This window comes from Chelonia mydas, chromosome 8 (genome assembly GCF_015237465.2).
Source record: "Chelonia mydas isolate rCheMyd1 chromosome 8, rCheMyd1.pri.v2, whole genome shotgun sequence".
Taxonomy (NCBI): Eukaryota; Metazoa; Chordata; order Testudines; family Cheloniidae; genus Chelonia; species Chelonia mydas.
The window spans coordinates 45,597,404-45,617,089 of NC_057854.1; the positions used below are offsets into that span (position 1 = coordinate 45,597,404).

The 19,686-nt window shown below is 45.5% G+C and overlaps 1 protein-coding gene across 2 annotated transcripts in view; it reads right to left on the reverse strand.

Annotated features, from left to right (window-relative positions):
- Positions 1-582: 582 nt before the first annotated feature.
- The window catches only part of LOC102929468 (flavin-containing monooxygenase 5), a 33,034-nt gene continuing 13,930 nt past the window's right edge, over positions 583-19,686 (reverse strand). For both annotated transcript variants that reach the window (XM_043521213.1, XM_027823614.2), the window contains 6 exons: positions 16,831-16,993; positions 15,426-15,568; positions 13,717-13,916; positions 11,191-11,546; positions 9,365-9,437; positions 583-3,494 (listed from right to left, as the gene is read on the reverse strand). In XM_043521213.1, the coding sequence (XP_043377148.1) occupies positions 3,140-3,494; positions 9,365-9,437; positions 11,191-11,546; positions 13,717-13,916; positions 15,426-15,568; positions 16,831-16,993 (1,290 nt within the window). In that variant the 3' untranslated portion in view covers positions 583-3,139. The remainder of the gene's footprint in view (positions 3,495-9,364; positions 9,438-11,190; positions 11,547-13,716; positions 13,917-15,425; positions 15,569-16,830; positions 16,994-19,686) is intronic.

Consider the following 19,686-nt stretch of genomic DNA (forward strand, 5'->3'; position numbering starts at 1 on the left):
TGTCAGTAAGGTTTCTCCTGACCTGATCAGTAGGGGCTCAGGTGGGCTCAAGACCCAGAGTGCCCATAGTACTATTCTAATGCACTGCGTCAGCACCACTGTCTACCTGGTCTGGGAGACTCACTCCCTGCTGCACTGTGGACAGACCCTTAAAGACCCTGGTTGGCCCAGCGAGCTTCAAGCTCTGAGATGGGCATGATGGCTCCCAGTGGCTGGAGGAGGCCAGTCATAGCCAGTGTGGGCCACCTAGATGTGGAAGAAAGATGAACCAATACAGGGGGACCTGGCTGTTGTTGCTTTGCACAGAGGGGGACCCAATCTCGGGGCCCCTAGACACTACTGTGATATAAAGAAAGAAGCTGAAATGCATACAGCTTCCTTTTCTCTAAGTCGGGACTAGCTGACATACAGAAGAGTGGGGCCCGCCAAGCAAAATAGAATCATATTAATAAATCATTTTCAGCAAAGACTTGTGTGTCGTTCTGAGGGCTTAAAAAAGGCACCCAGATTTAGTGACTTCTCTGCTTATTACTCATGTTGCACTTACGTAGGATTTTAAAATAATTGCTAAAAAAGTAAGTATTCCTTTTGGGAGATATTTATTTTCAGAAATACAAGGTGAGCCTGCTGGCACGCTGCTGGCTTAATACAGATAGTCTTTGTAGGTTGGTACAGATGGCACAGGGAGTCAATAATGTTGGTCACACATGGTTTTGTAAGCTATTCACAATAGCCAGCTCAAAATGAAACTACTCAGTATTTGCTTTCATTATCTTTTAAATGCTGATTCCCTGCCTGGGACATTGTACATCAGATTTCAGCCAGGAATGCATGCAGCTGACTTATAAAGAACTGAGCTTTTTACTTATGATAACAAAAGTGCATAGAGACACTTAAACAGCTACTGAGGCCATATGGAAAACTTGGAAAAAATAATCAGTTTGGAAACAATGTGCTTGTAAGCTATGGCGTCCTATTTTACAAGAGTTAAATCAAGTTTGGATGTTTAAATTATGCTCCAGTTCAAGTTATGCTCTGAGAATTATATCAGGGAAGTTCTCTGGTCTGTGTTACGCAGGAGGTCATATTAGATGATCACAGTGGTCCATTCTGGCTTTTCAATCTCAATCTACAAAGCAGGAGAACAGATACTTGCATAAAAACAGGTGGCAAAGTTCTGCCCCCAGATGATCACCGCATTGACATCAATAGGGTTACATGCTGGTAAATGGAAGCAGAATATTTGTAAGAATCCAGCCGGTACTGCTGCCTATTCTCCATCTAATGTCATGATCTTTTGTGACATCACAATAGTTTCCTAGGCAACGGCAAGGACCCAATCAGAGTTATAGAGTTGTAGGCCAGAAGGGACCACCAGATCATTCAGTCTGACCTCCTGTGTTTCACAGGCCATCGATATCACCCAACACCCTCACTTTAAGCCCAACAACTGAAATTAGACCCCCATATTACAGCCCACATCCGGCACTTTTTACCTACACCAAACTGCCACCGAAGCCAATGGAAGTGCCGTCCAAGTAAAGAGTGGCAGTCTGGGATCCAGGTGCAGCCATAGGTGCTGGAACTGGAGGTGCTGGGGGTGCTGTTGCACCCCCTGGCTTGAAGTGGTTTCCATCATATCCAGGGTTTACAGTTTGGTTCAATAGCTCCCAGCACCCCCACTATACTAATTGTTCCAGCCCCCCCGGGTGCAGCAGATTAACTGTCTTTGAAACCAAGGCGATAGTCTCACGCCAACATCCTCACCAATAGGCCGAAGAGAAAACATTTCAAACAAATATTTTGCAGGGTTGAGATCGAATTAGGCCACTAGGCAGAAAAATGGGCTCCTTCTTGCATCAGCTCCCTTTAGCTCATAAAAACCCAAAGCAGAGGGTCCTTAATTCTCCATTTGCAGACAGATTTAGTTGGTTGACTGAGGGGGTGGGGGTGGTTAGAGAATTCCACAGCCCTCCAAACTAAGGGAACAAGGGTGTAGAATTTAAAGACCAGAGTCCTGTCACAGCTATTTGTCTGATGTGTTCTCTAAGGAACTTTTATTTTTCAAGGGACTTTTTGTTAGCCTGAGGGCAGATCCTGCCACTATTTTATGAAAGGTAGCACAGCTCCTTGGCTTAAGGGGAAAAGATAGCTGCTTCTAGTGGAGTGCATGATCTCCCTTGATTTTGCAACGAGACCATCATTATTAGAGAGGCAAGGTCAGCAAGCTCGTATCTTTTACTGGATTGCCTCACCTATCTTTGTTTTGGCGAGACTCTGGGACCAACATGGCTACAACACTGCAATCAGTCATTCTTCTTGCTCACACTGGCGTAGCACCTAGAGCAGTGGTGTCTAGCCAGAGGGCTGAACAATTTATTTCAAGAAGGTGAAGGAGCCACAATCAATACTTTCGGGCAGATTCTTTGCCTGCTCTGCTCCCTTTGAACCACCCCAGCGTGGAAACCACCCACTCAAGTCTCTTGCTGAGGGGTTCTCCTGGCATTGGGGAATCTAGAGTGCATGGAGAACCTGCATAGCCAGCCCCTATATCCTCCTCTCCTCAGTGGGCATGCTAGGGATGGATGGAAAGCATGATGTTAAAGCTACCTGCATGCTCTGGGAGGATCCTATCAGACCTGACTTGCAGTGGGCACAGCTGGTGGATCAGTGTGGATCCAGTTGCTAAGTCCACCTGTGGAGGAGGGAAGGACCTGGGCTACTGTGACCCCCAAGGACTCCACTGAGCACAGCCCATTGCACAGAGATCAGGATTTGGGTCTTTGCCTCCTCTTCAGCAGCTACAGTGCAGAGGAGAGAAGGTAGCAATGACCATTTCCAAAGTCCAGGTGTACAGAGAACAAGAGCAGGTTAGTATGGCGCACAGTGATGAGGTGGTTAGTCCAGCACTCTCTGGTTCCCAAAGATGGATCCAGTGACTCTTGCAAAGCTCCTATTTGTAGCGTACTCACATCTGACATTACCATGACACCTCCAGGCTAGGTAGCTTTGAGCAGGAAGCAAACAATAAGCCATGGAGGGCGAGCATGATAGCGATGCAAAGCAAATGCCAGTTTAACATTACAGCTCTTCTCACTCTGCAGCTGCACAGTGGTCTTGGAGACCAACACATGGATGCTTACAAATAAGCAAAAATGGCAGCAATAAGAACAAACAGGCCCATTATTTTAATACACAGAGAGGAGACAAGGCAGGTGTCGTTATCAGAGCGGGTTTTCAGAGCCCGAGTTTTTGTGGCCTTTAAGATGCGCTGTCTCTGTGTCAGGATGCTCTTTCTAGCACCATCCCACTTCCCCGGTCCAGTCAGACGGAACTGGGCTGGTGTGCACGGGCCAAACAGCACTTCCAGGGCCAGCTTCGGATCCGTCAGGAAGAGAAACAGCAGGTTGGGTTTCACACCCAATAGGCAGGCGAGTTCGTCCACACAATCGATGTACTGCACCTGCAGGGTAATGTGCTGGCTCGGGATGTACCTTAGGACAAAGGAGAAAAGCCATATGGACCGGCATCGGTTTGAGGCTGAATGTTTACTCAGACATGTCTGAGACTATTAGGATGAGATCCAGCTCTGACCTTCCCCAAAGGTAAAGATGTTGAGATCTGTGGCATATTGAAAACTATGATCTACTATTTTAAATCAAAGTTAGTCTGCAAAGAGCCAGATGAGAACAAGGCGGGTGAGTTGTACCTCTCTGCCTTTGGGAACAGCCTGCTTTGTGTCGCTCTGCTTTTGGGTTTGTGTGTTATGGTCCTAGATTCTTTAAAATAAAAGTTTTGTTACATTGCTGCCTTCCAACAAGAATATTTGATGTTTTTATCTAACTTCTCTGTGTGCTGTGAAACTTAACAAGATCCAGAACTGGTTTGGCTCTTCTGTAGTTCCAATCAAAATTGGACACTGAAATTAATGGAAATATACACATACACTGACTTTAATGGGCTTTGGATCAGAACCTATAGTACAGGAAATCTCAGTCAACGAGCCTTTACAGAGACACATGTAGCTCATCAGTCCTAAAAGAGACCACCAGCCACTTGTTTCAGTTGGTGAGCTCATGTACACTTCCCATGTTTCTTCACTCTGTGTAGCTTCTCTGAGCAGGCATGGTATTGAACATGAATCCTTTGCAGGATCAGGTCCTAACAGCCTATGCAATGGAAGCAGTAAAACTGACAGACATATCATGAGGTGAAATGCAAAAACCGAAAAACAAACTAGTTTTCTCTCCTCTCTTTCACCACTGCTCTGAGGTGTTACATGTAAGACTGGGTATAAATACGTAGCTAGATATGGAGTACTTGTGGCACCTTAGAGACTAACCAATTTATTTGAGCATAAACTTTCGTGAGCTACAGCTCACTTCATCGGATGCATACTGTGGAAAGTGTAGAAGATCTTTTTATATACACACAAAGCATGAAAAAATACCTCCTCCCACCCCACTCTCCTGCTGGTAATAGCTTATCTAAAGTGATCACTCTCCTTACAATGTGTATGATAATCAAGTTGGGCCATTTCCAGCACAAATCCAGGTTTTCTCACACTCCCCCACCCCCACACACAAACCCACTCTCCTGCTGGTAATAGCCCCCCCCCCCCCCAGACGTTCTTGTTAAACCCTGGATTTGTGCTGGAAATGGTCCACCTTGATTATCATACACATTGTAAGGAGAGTGGTCACTTTAGATAAGCTATTACCAGCAGGAGAGTGGGTTTGTGTGTGTGGGTGGGGGGTGTGTGTGTGAGTTGATACCCCTATTGTTGTGAAAAACGCCATGTTATTTTAACAACTACAGATGGGCAGGACCTCAGTTTTACATCTCAGCCCAAATGCGGATGTCACAAAGACATACTAACAAGTAAGCTGTTAACTAAGTAACTAGCGAGAAAGACCAAACTGCCTACTGCTGAGCATTTTCTTTTTAATGAGCTTGGTTATCTAACGTAGTTATGAGGAGGAGGGAAAAGCTACTTTATTAAACCTTGGGATGCTTGCTTTTCCAGCCCACTGAATGGACAGGAGGAAGTGTTGCTTGATTGAGAGTTGTGTGATAGCCGTATACACGTGACTAGTAGGGCTGGCCAGAAAACAAAATTTTCTTCTTATGCAAAAAAAATCAGAGTTTTTGTTCTGCAATAGAATGAAAAACTAGTCCTTTCTACGAAAAAACGAGAACTCTCATTCCCACCCCAGAATAGCCAGTAGCCCAGGGGTGAGAACATTTGCTTGGAATGTGGGAGATTCTGGTTCAGATCTCTGGATGGAGAATAATACTGATAGGGAAACAAGGCCTCAGTGAAATGAATGAAAATGGTGAAGTGTTTGCTGATTTTGTGGAATGAATGACCTGCTTGTCGGAGGAACTATTTTCCTTACTAATCATAGAATAACTTGTTAAACAGATCTCATTACAGTTCGGTACAAATGAGGAAGAGCTTTAGAGGATGTTATAGCAGGCACGGGAATGGACCATGTATCAGTGGTACCTAACTGGAGAATAAAAGTAACAAAAAAAGAGAACCAAACAGAGATTCCCACGTTGTAACATCACTAATTTGAAATCGACGGCAGCACAAAAGTTTAGATTTGTGCTAGCAAACAGATACCAGGCACTTGAAAATGAAGATGATGGAACAGTAGAAGGCAAATGGGAACATGTAAAGGAAACCTTCACCAAAACCTACGATTCAGGAAGAAACTCTACAATGAATCGCGGTCTGAGGAGACATGGCAGAAAATAGAAGAAAGATGTCAAATTAAACAAACTAAATCAAGCAAGAACACAGAAAAAGCCACTCTGGGAGGAACATGCCATGAAGAACAAAGAAATCAAAAAGAGTGCCAAGAACGACAAACAAGATTTTAGAGACAAGATGACAACAGTAGCACAAAATAACACGCAGACACTGTACGATATCACTAGACCAGTTGTTCTCAAACTTTTTTTTCGCAGACCACTTGAAAATTGCTGAGGGTCTCAGTGGACCACTTAGTGATCTTTCCAAATATCTGTACCATTAGCTAACTATTGTAAAGCACTTTGGATAAAAGCACTATATAAAAAAACCTTAATAATAATCATCAACATTTGTTTGTTCTACAAACAAAAACACACAACTCACATTTTCATATCAGTAGTCTCACCTTTCTAATGCGATGGATGTGCCCTCTCTCTTCCGCTGCGGCATCCCCTCTTCTCACCCCACTGCCCCCTCCCACCTACTCCCTATTCCCCCCAAGGCCACCACCTCGCCTTACATGTGCATCTTCTCCAGGGTCCAGGCACCTAATCAGTGGAGCCACGCCTGAACGGCTCCACTAATTAGGTGGCCCTTCATTGTCTCATTTGCGGCCGCCCAGGCACGCACTTTAGAGGGAACTATCTGCAGATCGCCTGAATGGAGCTCGCAGACCACTGGTGGTCCATGGACCACAGTTTGAGAATCTCTGCGCTAGACATTGTCAGGCAGAAAAAACAGATACCAACTGACTAGTCCAAGACAATGAGGGTAACTTAACTACAAACAGCAGAACAATTCAATATATGGAGGTGGTACTTAGGTGAATTACTGAATGGCGAGCCAATGGTTAACCCCACAGATGTAGACGAACATCTGAATGAGGACCTATTACTAGAATAGAATCATAAAATCGTAGGACTGGAAGGGACCTCGAGCGGACATCTAGTCCACACCCCTGCACTCATGGCAGGACTAAGTATTATCTAGACCAGCCCTGACAGGTGTTTATCTAATCCCCTCTTAAAAATCTCCAATGATGGAGATTCCACAACCTCCCTGGGCAATTTATTCCAGTGCTTAACCTCCCTAACAGTTAGGGTTAGAAGTATAGACAGCAGACAATTGGTTAAAAAGTGAAAAGGCACCAGGTCCAGAAAAAAATCCCAGCAGAGGTCTTTAAGGCAGACTTAAAGAACACACTAGACAATTTGATAGGCCTCTTATAAAAGATATGGGAAGAAGAAAAATTACCAAATGAGTGGAAAAGTGATCATATAGTCAAGCTGCCAAAGAAAGGAGACCTCAGTCAGTCCAAAAACTGGAGAGACATTCAGCTGCTGTCCAACCCAAGTAAATCCTTACACACATGATCCTAGACAGGCTAAAGAAAGCAATAGAGTCAGGTAGGGTTCGGACAGGAGAAATCATGCATAGATCGAATAGTAATCCTATGGCTCATCATACAACTGCTGATTGAATGGCAGTCACCACTTTATGTGAGTTTAATAGATTTCCAAAAAGTCTTTGACACAGTGGACAGAACAGTCTTCAAGAAGTTGCTATGCCCCATGGAGTCCCCCAGCAAACTGTGAATATCAGTGCTTCAATGAGAATATGACATGTCCGGTAATATACAACAGCAAATTGGCCATTCAAAGTAACTGCCAGCATTAGACAAGGATGTCTTATGTCACCCATGACCTTTCTGCTGATAACGGATTGGGTAGTAAGAAAGAAAACAGAACCACCAATGAATACACTATGGACTTTCACCTAGAAGGCCTCGATTTTTGCAGGCAATGTCAACCTGTGGTCCCATGTCCACAGAGATATGCAAGCTTAAACACATGTTCTTCAGCCTATGTGTAGTTAGTAGGACTGAAAATCAACACAGAGAAAATGAAAACCACAAGAATCAATACACAACAGCAATAACACTTTCTGGGATTGAGAGTGGAGGTCCAACACTTCACATATCTTGGCAGTATTGTAAGCAAAACAGGTGGAACAGATAAGGACATTAAACCATTAAAGCTGAAACAGCAAAAGCTAGTCATGCCTTCACAACCCTAAAGCTGATCTTTAGAAACAGAAACCTCCCAACTAAACTCTGAATATTTAACACCACTGTAAAGCCTGTCTTAGTGTATTGTGCTGAAACTTGGAGACTTATCAAGACCCTGCTAGCTAAATTCCAAATGTTTATAAACAGCTGCCTTAAACAAAACCTTAATATCAGATGGCCAGAAAAAAAAAATTAACAAATGAAGAGCTTTGGAGGAGGATGAAACAGAGACTGATAGGACAGGAAATTATGGTACAAAATGGAGCTAGCTAGGACACACATGGAGGAAAGGACTGAATAAAATAACAAGATAGGCGCTGGACTGAGATCTCCAGGCAAGAAGCAAAGAGGTATCCAAGGCCAACTTGGAAACACACAACAGGAGCAGAACTGAAAGTCATCAAAATGGCATAGGAAGAGACTAAGAAGGCAGTGGTGAAGGCCCTATGTTCCGCATGGAATAAAGAGGTTATAGTAAGCCATGTTCAACTCCCTGCTCCAAATCAGACAGGGCAGGTGTTTGAATCTGAGTCTCCTGCATCTCAGGTTAGGAGACCACTGGGCTAGTGGCTATCCTGGGCTCTCTCCACCGTAAGTGCCACCTTGGAGCCCAGAAAACTTCCAGATGAACTTTTCATTGAAACTGCTACATTTTGGCGAAGTTTCAGTTTTGATGAATCTGAATTTTCAGATGAAAATCTGTTTTGTCAAAATATTTCCGGCCAACTCTAATAAATAGTCAGTTAATAGATGAGGTGCCACTCAAGAATATCTAGCATAGCTCCTGTGTTTTGTAGGCTCAATAAAAGATACTGAGCACTGGAAATGGCTTCCTTTGTGCATCTCTGTAGATCAGCACTTAATGCTTAACAGATTGGGCCTGATTTGCTTCTCGTTTTCTCTGGTGTGAATTGGGAGTAACCCCATTGAGGTCAATGGAGTAACACTGGAGTAAAAGCAGCGTAAGCAAGATGAGAATCAGGCTCTAAACCTCTATCAACCAGTCTCTAGGCCCTGAGTCCTCAGAAGGTTAACATACGCCACCACAGCATATCCAAATTTCCTGCCTGGGACACACAGAAATAGAGATCTGGGTATCTTCCTCCTCCTCCTCCTTTTTTTCCTAGTGTATGACCAAGCTGAAGCAAATTTTATATTTGTTTGGCACTTGATAGCTAGTAATAGCACCAGTCAGTCATGGGCAATACAAAACCCAAATTCTGACACTGTGCGGAAGTTGTAGGGATTCTGCGCGGGTGCTGGAAAAGAGCAGCACTAGTGAGAGACACACAACACGCGTGGGCAATCCGTCTGTAGGGATTGAACCAGGGAACCTAAAACAAAAGGCTCTACTACTTGAGCCAAAGGACACATGCCTTAGCTTGGAGGCGGGAAGAAACTCAAACCTCTTTAGACAGTCCAACCACTAGGGGGAGGTAGACACACAACTGCATTACACAAAGAAGCAATGGTTGCCTTGGTCACCATTGCTCACCATGATCAACGTTTTATCATTCTATATAATAGTCTCCTACCGTTTCTCATTCTCCTTTATCTTCTTGGCAATGTCAGCCATCATGTCATCTAGTGAAGGTAACTTAAGCAGACCTGAGAAAGCAGAATATTTTGCGTTTAGACAGGGTGACTCTTTCTGGATCTCCAAGCATTTTACAACCTCTGACAAGGGATGCTTCCCAACACCATTGTGTCTATTTTTACTTGCCCTTTACAGATGGGTAAAATGAAGTGGAGAGCAGTTAAGTGACTTTCTCAAGGTCACACATTGAAGCAGTGGCACAGTTATCCTTACGCTGAGCTTCCTATAACCTGAACAGGGAGATGAATCAGAGATTCCATGGTATTGACTAGGAACCATGCTATCGCACACCTATTTTATATAGAAGGTGCTCAGTTACTAGGGTGGTGGGTGGCAGCACAAAAATATAAGCAAGACAGACAGGTGAAGCTGGGGAAAAAAGCCAGGGATCCTGACTTCCATTGTACTGCTCTGCTCACAAGACCACACTTCCCTTCTAATAGGGCACCACTGAAGAAGACACCTTCCCCCACTTCACAAGACTGGGAAACTTTTTGTTTTCTCCCTTCCTTTCGCCACATAGTTCAGCTCAGGTGCATCATCTGCTTTATAACACGGTTCCTTTGTTAAATTTTGAAACTGCCAGTGCAGAGAGATGGCAAGTGGCTTATATCTGCCCCGTTTGGGAGCTGCTGAGACCCTTGCTACTCTGCTTTAGTGGCTTTAGCAGAGTGCACAAATCCCCAGGGTATAAAAATGGCCTGGCCGTGCCTCCTCCTGCCCCTGTTGTACTCAGAGCCTGCCAAGATAGTAGCTTAGCTACAGACCCATCTTCTTATGCAGTTCAGATGGTACCCCTAGGCTAGAGAGTGGCCAGCTAAGTATATGGCCTGTGGCTGGTATTTATGAGGCTGACATGATATATCTAGATTGTTTGAATCTCAACTTCAAACAAAATAAGTTTCTAACCCTGTGACTGCAGAGGTACTTTCCAATCGTAACCTGAATGTAACCAGTGCAGCGATATCTGCAGCCAGCCTGAAAGAATGACTCAGAGGGGTAAACTCCCCTGTTAATCACCTTGTCATGCCAGGTAAAACCCAACAATGACCCTTCAGAGTCAACATTAACTATTGTGTGGCTGCCCATTTGAGGAAATGGAAGGGGCAAAAGGCGGTGAGAAGCCAAGCAGGGTGGGAATTGAGATTTGCTCCAGGGAAGGACATGCATAGGGAAGAACAGAAGAGAGACAGGAAAGGGGAGAGGAATAGCTAATGAAGGATGAGGAAGGAAGAGAAACAAGGAGCACGGGTAGCAGTGGCCTATCAGGAAGTAGATTGACCAAGTGATGAACATGGCAATAAGGCACTGAGAATATAATTGAACGTTAAGTTAGTAAGTAAAGGCTGTATTCACCCCTCAGTGACCCCTCACTGATATCTGTAACAACAATAGCTCTTACACAGCACTTTTCATTGTTACATTTTGCAAAGGGGGAAACTCCGCCCCGGAGAGATGAAATGACATGTCCCAGGTCACTGACAGGGCTGGAATGGAACCCAGCATTCCTGAGTCCCTGGCCACCACTCTAGCCAGGCCACATTGCCTCTCTTGATCTGATACCCTGCCCATTGGGCACTATCAAGCATGGATTTCAGCCTTCTCCTTCAAATCAGCCTCGCATTGGGTCTATGCCGGTCTATATAGGTTCTCAGACTGGGCTTGTCACTGTAAGTATGGGAGATGCTGAGAAATGTATGGAATGCTGCTGGGAAGTGTTAGCAGAGTGACAAGTGGAGAACCTCTGGTGCCCATTTTCCTTACCCTTAAAGACCCTGGTGGCCCAGCGAGTTTGAAGCTCTGCAATGGGCATGATGGCCCCCAGTGGCTGGAGGAGGCCGATGATAGCCAGCGTGGGCTTCTCCAGGCGTGGAGGGAAGACAAACTTATACAGGGGGACACGGTTGTTGTTGACTTTGAGAATGTTCTCCTCCAAGAAGGGAAAGGAGAAGTTGTATCCTGTGGCAAAGAGCACGATGTCGATGTTCTCCTCCCGGCTCCCGTCCTCAAAAATCACAGCCGTGTCGGTGAACTCCTTCACGTTGGGCTTCATCAGCACCCGGCCAGAAACGATGGCATTGGGCAGGTCGTCCCCCACAATCGGGTACTTGCTGAGAAACCTGTAAGGTCAGGAAGGAGGAGAGAACTGAGTGTGAATAGGCTGTGCTGGGTTAGAACGGTGGAGACTGAAGAGAAGGTCTGATTGCAGTGTGAGTAGCTATACCTGTTCTACCTGTCTGGTAGATCTATGCTGCAGTTGAGATGTGGGATTGCAGGACTCGTAGAGATACCTGAGCTAGCTTTGCTCGAGCAAACTCAAAGCTCACTAATGTAATAATACTGGGGTAGCTTCAGCAATGCGGGGTAGCAGTACCGGCAACCCACTCAAATATGTACCTGGGGTGGGGGTTGTACTCAGAAGGCTAGCCCCTTCACTGCCCCCACTGCCATGGCAACATTGCTATTGCTACCCGTCCTTTTCCCACATTCTTCCCTTCCATTGCTTGCAATGATCTAGCTAGAGCAAAGCTATCTCAGATCTGCCCGCCTGAGCTGCAATCACACCTCCCGATGGCAGTGTAGACACAGCACAAGTAACAACAGCAATGAAAGCAGGGTGACACAGGATTGCACTCTTACTTATTTTGGGTGCTTACTCACGTTGCTAGCTAGCCTGTCCTGAAGCCTTTTCTGCCATATCTTCACTACCGTCGTTACATCTGCGTGCTAGATTAAAGCTAGCGTGGGTATGCCTACCTGGGTTACAGCCACACCTGTGCTTGCAGTGTAGGCATATGCTAAGGCTAGAATGGTCAAAGGTACCTAGATTTATTAGGCACCCTGTCGCAGGGCGCAGCTGTCCCTGAGCACCATCTGCTGGTTGAGGGTCCCGACACTTACTACTCCGACATCATTTTAGCACAGAAAGCACCTATGTGTAGGTTTATTTACTAGTCTTTCAAATAACTGTCCGCAATCTTCAAGCAAACCTTAATGTCCACTTCTCTGCACTGAGTTCTTCAGGGACTCAACTCCCTCTTCCTGGGCAAAGACCCTCATTGTTCCTTTGCCAGTGAAAGTCAACTAAAATGATAGCCTCCCATCCCAGGGTAATCACAGTCTTTCCCAGTCTGTATCTGCCACTCCGTGGTGCTACCTTCTTTCCAATGGGTTCCAAGCAGCTTCCTCCTGTTACTTCTGGTTCTTTATTTCTGGAGACACAAGCCATGGGCCACCTCCCAGGAGCCTGGCCTTGCCCCAGGGCCTATCCTAGCTCCTTTCTGGAGCTGCCCATTTGCCACATTCTTCCCTCCCTGCAGCTTTCTTCTTGCTCTTAACTCCGGCATCATCCTGCCCCTCATTTGGGCCCAGGCTGAGTCTTCAGGGGAGTGGACCCACTTCACTTACAGTGGCTGGCCACCCTGTGCCATACCCTGTGCCCAAGGGGTAGAGTGCCTAATCCCCTTGGGGGGCTTTGAACTTCTCTGCCCAAGTTCTTGTAGACATGCTAGTTGTCTAGTGCTTAGTGCAGGGAATTTAGAGAGAGGACTCCGGATTTCTGCTCCTGGCTCAGCCAGTGTCTTGCTTTCTGACCTTGGGTAAGAAAATTAAAAGCCTGTGAGGGATGGACTTGAGCTGCAAAGTTCAGCCCTCGATCCAGAGTCTGTGAGCATTCCTGTCCCGGGCTATGGATCTTCGCCCTGTGGGCATCATTTTACCAGCCTGTGAAATGGGAACAGCACCACTCATCTCCCTCACAGGAAGTTTGTGAGGCCTCATTCAACCACGCCGAGTACAAGAACAAGACACTATGCACATGCTCACGTGACCAGCCCCTCCCACTGCTGAGGTGACACTATTTTTAGTGTGGTAATTTGACCAGAGCTAGCGCGGGTACCTCTACTTGAGCTGGGAATTACCTCCCCAGCTTGAAGTGCAAAGTCACATGTTACAGTGTCGCCAGGTCTTGTGATTTTATTGCGAGTCTCATGATATTAGAGGTTTTTCTACAAGCTCAAGCTGCAGGAGTTAAGTGATCAGGCAGGCACCTCAGCTTTTCTTAAGAAAAAGTAAGTCTCTAGCCCTCATGGTTGTGAGGAAAAGCTGGAAAACGTGATCCAAATGCACCCTAAAACCTAAAATCCCATTGACTTTCAGTGAGACTTTGGCTCTAAAGTGCCTAAGTCACTTTTGAAAATGGGACTTAAGAAACTAAGTCACTTAGGAGTTTTGGAAAATTTTACCCATAAAATGCCCATGGCTGGGAGAGTCCTGAAACAGAGGCGTTACCTGAATTGAGGTTTCAGTCCATAGTTTTCATGGTTAAACCTCACATTCAGTTTGTTCTCCCCCCACCGGTTCATCAGGTACAAAGGGATGATGTGGCGCAACAGATTTTTAAAGCGTGTGAAGTGTACCACGTCGAGGGGGAAGCCGTTGTCAGAGACGCGATTCACCACCCAGGCGCCTGTCCTGGTGCTGAGAAATACCTGCCGGAAGAGATGCAGAAATGCAACAGGTCAGGGCTTTTGGTCTTTGTTCTGTGCTTGTACCTTTCTGCTTGCGAGGTGCAGGCTACTTGGGGTTAGTTTCATTGCTAAGGAAGTAGTATCATTTGGGGATATCATGGTGCGATGGCCTGGCCTCTCTTTGTATGTGAATAAAAATAAATATGTTTTACACACACACACACCCAAAAAGACAAAATGGATCCAATCCTACAGTCCTTCTTCAGGCAAAAATCCCACTGAATTAATTTATTATCATCATTTGTATTCCAGTGCTGCCTTGGGGCCCAACTCAAGGATCTGGGCTCTCCTGCGCTAGGTACTGTACAAACAAAGGTGATGAAGACAGTTTTCACTCCAGAGAACTTGCAGTTTAGAATGAGGACAACACATGACCAGTGTATGAAAGAGACACATGGAAAGGAAGGGAGGTGGGATACGGTAACAGTAAGATGAACAGGTTTTGCATATCAGACAGTAATTTCTGCTTGCCACTTGCTTAGGGAAAACTCTCATTGAGATGGCTAAGTAAAGATTAGGACACTGCAGGATTGGGCCCATTTTAAAAGACTAAGGACAAAATTCTTCTCTCAGATTCACCCAGTAATTCTGACTGTGGATCTCCTACAGAATTAGGGTGAGCACAGCAGCAGAGAGGAGATCCACTGAGCGGACCCAACAGTAGAATTTTGCTCCAATTTGTTACTCCCTCTTTTAAGTGTGGCTATAGCTAAATCAGTTTTCCCAAATAAATGCCCAGGAATTCCTTAGGAGCTATGCTTCTCTTTCCCAGTATGGGGGAACCCTAGCGAATGTCTGTGGTAGTTCTGGGAATCAAACAAGGGGACAATAAGCCATACTGAATATCTGAAATCAGTTTGGTTTAAAACACTGCCCCTTTTCTTTTACTTACAGCTTCCTGGACGTAAATTGCAATCTGAAGACCTTAAGAGGTCATTTGATATCCTACAGCAATGGTCCAAAACACTGCCTCTTACAGTAGACCCTGATCCGAAGCTCACTGAAGTCAGTGGGAGCCTTTCCACTGACTTCAGTGGGACTCAGGTTGGGTCCAAGCTGTGTTACGCACTAAAGTGACTTTAAGGCTAAGATGTATTTGTAAAGTTAGACCAGTTACAATTTCTGCCTTCTTACCATTTGCATGGCAGTGGGTACATAATGAGTTGCATGCACTATTAGCACGGGGCTGGGCTGGGCACACATGGTGTACATCGGGAATAAATTTAGCTCTACAGCTTGCAATTATATTATTGGGCCGTTACTGTATAGTACTGTCCTTACATGATGCAAGATGAAGATTCACTGCGAATGGAACCTGTGCAGTCATATCAGAGGCAGAATAGGAAGAAAAGTCTTGAGCAGAGACTCGGATAAGAATAAGTCTTATTCATACCCAGTAGCTAAATAAAACACCTCAGCACCATCCAACCTGTGAGGCTAAAATTGCTGGAAGGTGATAGCCAACAGTACCTGTTTGGTTGTGTGACTGAGATCCAAACTAATGTCTACTCCAGAATTTCCCAAGCCAACCACAACTATTCTCTTGTCCCGAAATTCTTCTGGATACTTGTATTCCCGGCTGTGCATTATTTTTCCTTTAAACTTCTCTACACCTGCAAGGGGAGAAGAAACCAGAAGGTGAAACCTCAGACAGGAAGTCATTATATAAAAAAGGAGCACTTCTACACCTGGCCAAGATGCATCTCCAGTGCCTGGAGAGGGTGTGAGAAAGTCCATGGAGAGGCTCTGGATAAGGGAATATCTCCATGCGGGACAACAGTATCTCTAGGGTCATTACGAGGGTGTGTGTATGGTTTTTAGATCCACACACAGCAGGTCTAGATGCCCGGAGGGAGGAGAGCAGCAGGCCATAACCAAAACTTCTCTCAGACCTAACTATAGCTGGATGTTGCCCAGAGACGTGGGCACCCAAAACTTTGTTTCTGGTTCAAAGGCTTGGAATCCATCTCTCCCACCCCAGCTCCCTCAGTTTCCAGGAGCAGAGCCCTTCTAACTGGATGTTGCTTTTGGGTTAAGGATTCAAAGATTTTTGCCCTTGGCACAAAATGGGACAAGTCCTAGGGAAGGACAATATACATGAGCAGGGTGTGCTTCTACTGACCCTGCCTCCCTCTATAGTTTGACTTGGCTCAAAATGAGGTGAAGATTTCTAACCTTCTGAAGAGTGAAATTCTGGAACAGCCTCCCAAAGGGAGCAGTGGGGGCAAAAGACTTAACTGGCTTCAAGATTGAGCTTGATAAGTGTATGGAGGGATGATATGATATGTGAGCTTACAATGGCATCTGGCTCATTGGTGACTGCTGGTAGCAAAAATCCCCAACTGCTGGAGATGGGACACTAGATGGGGAGGACTCTGAGTTACTACAGAGAATTCCTTCCCAGGTATCTTCCTGGTGGGTCTTGCCCACATGCTCAGGGTCTAACTGATCACCATATTTGGGGTCGGGATTCACAGAGACCCTGTGGGGGAGGGGGTTCGCCTTCCTCTGCAGCGTGGGGCACGGGTCACTTGCAAGTTTAAACTAGCGTAAATGGTGAATTCTCTGTAACTTGAAGTCTTTACTTCATGATTTGAGGACTTCAGTGACTCAGCCAGAGGTTAGGGGTCTATTACAAGAGTGGGTGGGTGAGGTTTTGTAGCCTGCAATGTGCAGGAGGTCAGACAGGAGGATCAAGATGGTCCCTTCTAGCCTTAGTCCATGAGCTGAATTCCTTTCAAAAGATTCACAAGCTCTAGGGCTGCGCAGCCACCCTAAATAGCCCCCTTATCTCAACCACTGCAGCCCGTTCATTCCCAGTTAGAGCAGGTCACATCCCAATCACCACGAGACTTGATACTTAGTATCCACTGACCTGGGAAGCATTCCAGGGGTAAGTAAGGATCTATGTGGTGGCCAGTGCAAACCAAAATGACATCGAAGATGGCCGAATTCTGCTTCCCGACTGTCTCTGTGATAACATCCCACTGGCCAGTGGTGGAAAAATCGGAGCATTTTCTTACACTGAGCACACTTGTCTAGAAGAAAAGCAGACAGCCCCTTACTTTGGTTTGGCTTTATTTTGTTCCTCTATTCATGCTGAAGCATGCGGTATGAGAAAGCCAAGATACCACATACCCAAAGAAGAAGCCACATACCCAAAGCCAGTCAGGCAAAGGAGAACTGTCTGAATGACAGCTTACGCAGGCGTAGCTGGAGGCATGGAGAAAAGTACAGGGAAACCAGTATACGTGTACTAATATACCGGGTACCAGCCATCACAGTTTTGGGGTAACTGAACCTTTGACACCCCCCTTCATGGGCTGCTCAAGGAATACCCCATGTCACCTCCCTCTGGGAAGAGACCCGCGTCCTTCCTAGAAACCATGAACTTTAGGCTACAGCCCGTCTGCACTTTCCTGTGTCTCTCTCTCCGCAGGTCTGACTAAAGTCCAGCCCTTGCGCTTTGCTCCCTCTCCAGGGTCTATGACCAGCATATGCCAGCGGTTATCAGTAACCAGAGAGCTCTTTCAAAGCAGAGTACATTTATTTTAGGGTACACCCATTACAGAGTAAATAGAAAATAACTAAAAGAGTCTAAATGCATATTTAAGCTTGCCCGTTTCCCCATCAGTCCTGGCAGATTCCAGTCCTTTCTATGGGTTTGGTCCACCCTTGTACATAAGGTCAGATCCGTTTGTTGGATTAAAATGAAGGCTTCTCTATCAAGTCAAGCTGGCCCTCTATATCCCAAGCTCTGATTCCTGGCTCTCTTGAGCCTGACTTGAACCAGTGTATGAAAACCACCGGAGCGGCTGGTTCTTTGCTGGAGCTATTTACAGCTCCTGGGACTTCATAATTACACACCCACTCCTTGATTCTAGGTCCTGGACAGAGTTTGGTAGACCTGCCCAATCAGCCAGATGACAATCGTTGGCTCACAGAAATCTAGATAACATGTACAGGTAACATTCAGGAAGTTAATACAACAGTCCCCCAAGATACTGCATGTGGTAAATATCTGTCATACAAGCCCTGAAAAATGGGGGCTTACGTGCAGAAGTAGTACATCTGAAGGGTGTGCAACCCCAAAGCTATGTCAAGGCTGAGGTTTCTTTGTAAACCATGGTCAGTTGCAATTTCTGCAGCCTCATCATTTGCATGGGCAGTGGGAGACTCACACTCAGCGTGCAAGGCTGGATAGGTCATTACTACTAATCATACCACTACTAAGTGCTTCACCAACGTTAAAATTGCAGGATCCCCTTCACCCCCTGCCGAAGCACACCCTGTTGGGGGGTGAAATGCAGCAACTATCTAACATTGCACAAGCAAACAATGAGGCAACAGCACAAGAAGTGAAGAAAGTAAGTGCATCCAATTAAAACGGCAATTAAGGGAGGGTAAGGAGAATGTGAGTAATTCAGGACATCAGAGCTAACAACTTGCTCTTGGGGACTGTGTCATGGAATTGTTGATGACCGCAGTTGGTCTGGGGCTTGGTTTTCACTGCTCATCAGAAAAGTTATTTGTCATTGAAGTTTTTTTGGGGGGTGTGACGCTGGCAGACCAGGTGCCTGCTCAGGCCAAGGCCCCAAGGCCAACTGAACACTGACAGATGCATAGCTGGAAACCAGTCTGGCTCACCTGTGTGTTAGTATTGTTAAAATAGGTATTCAAATTACAAGAATGTGTTTAGTGCTTGGATTTTATTGAAAGCTTGCAAGTTGCTGCCTGCATTCATCTCACTTATAACATCTGTATTCCATGTCATAAGGTAATATTTAGTGTTTGCTCTGTAACTGTAAATCACCAGAGAGGAGAGAACTATTAATGAGACTGAAATACAAGTTTCCAACAGGAGGTGTTATGCGCTGCTCATCAAACGAAGACCCATCAACACCAGAAAAACCATTGTGGAACATCAGAGGACAAAAGACTGTGTTAATTACTCTCCCTAATGAAGAGCTGTGCAATTGAATTTCTTCCAACAGCTGAATCTGCAACTCAACACAGAAGAGGGAAGGAATAAAAAACCCTAACAAGGAGGAACTGTCTTTTATGCTTCTTGGTCTCTGAAGGGCAAGGATTACTACGCATGAGCAAAAGATCCCCAGGCCTGGCTTAGCTCTAAAGGCCATATCAAGCTTGTTTATCATAAAAGCTTCTATTACTTTTTGGAACTTATTTGTGTGTCTACGTTTACCAGCTTTAACCTTGTAAATAACTATTTCCTTTTCCTAGTTAATAAATCTTTAGATAGTTTGTTATAGGATTGGCTACAAATGTTGGCTTTGGTGTGAGATCGAAGGTGCAACTGACCTGAGGTAAGTGACTGATCCAGGGAGTTACCTGAATATTGTTCTGATTTTTGGTGGAAGGCAAAAGGCAAGCTTGCCTAGGTGGCAAGATAGATCGGAGTGCCCAAGGGGACTGTCTGTGGCTCCATGTTAAGGCTGTTAAAATGCCTGAGGAGTTTACACTTGATACATGGTTGATGAAATCTAAGTATAGACCTCACAGCCAGTTTGGGGCTTGTGCCCTGCTACTTATCAGTTGTTCTGAGGTTGGTAGTCATGCTCATGAACCACTGCAGGACAACTTGACAGAGGAGCAGCGCAGGAAAATCTTTTCGAGTAGCTCTAGACGTGCTATCTATTACTACTCTCCAGCCTTCCAGGAGAGCTGATGTAATTAAGTTTTGCTGAAATATCACCACACAAGACATTGT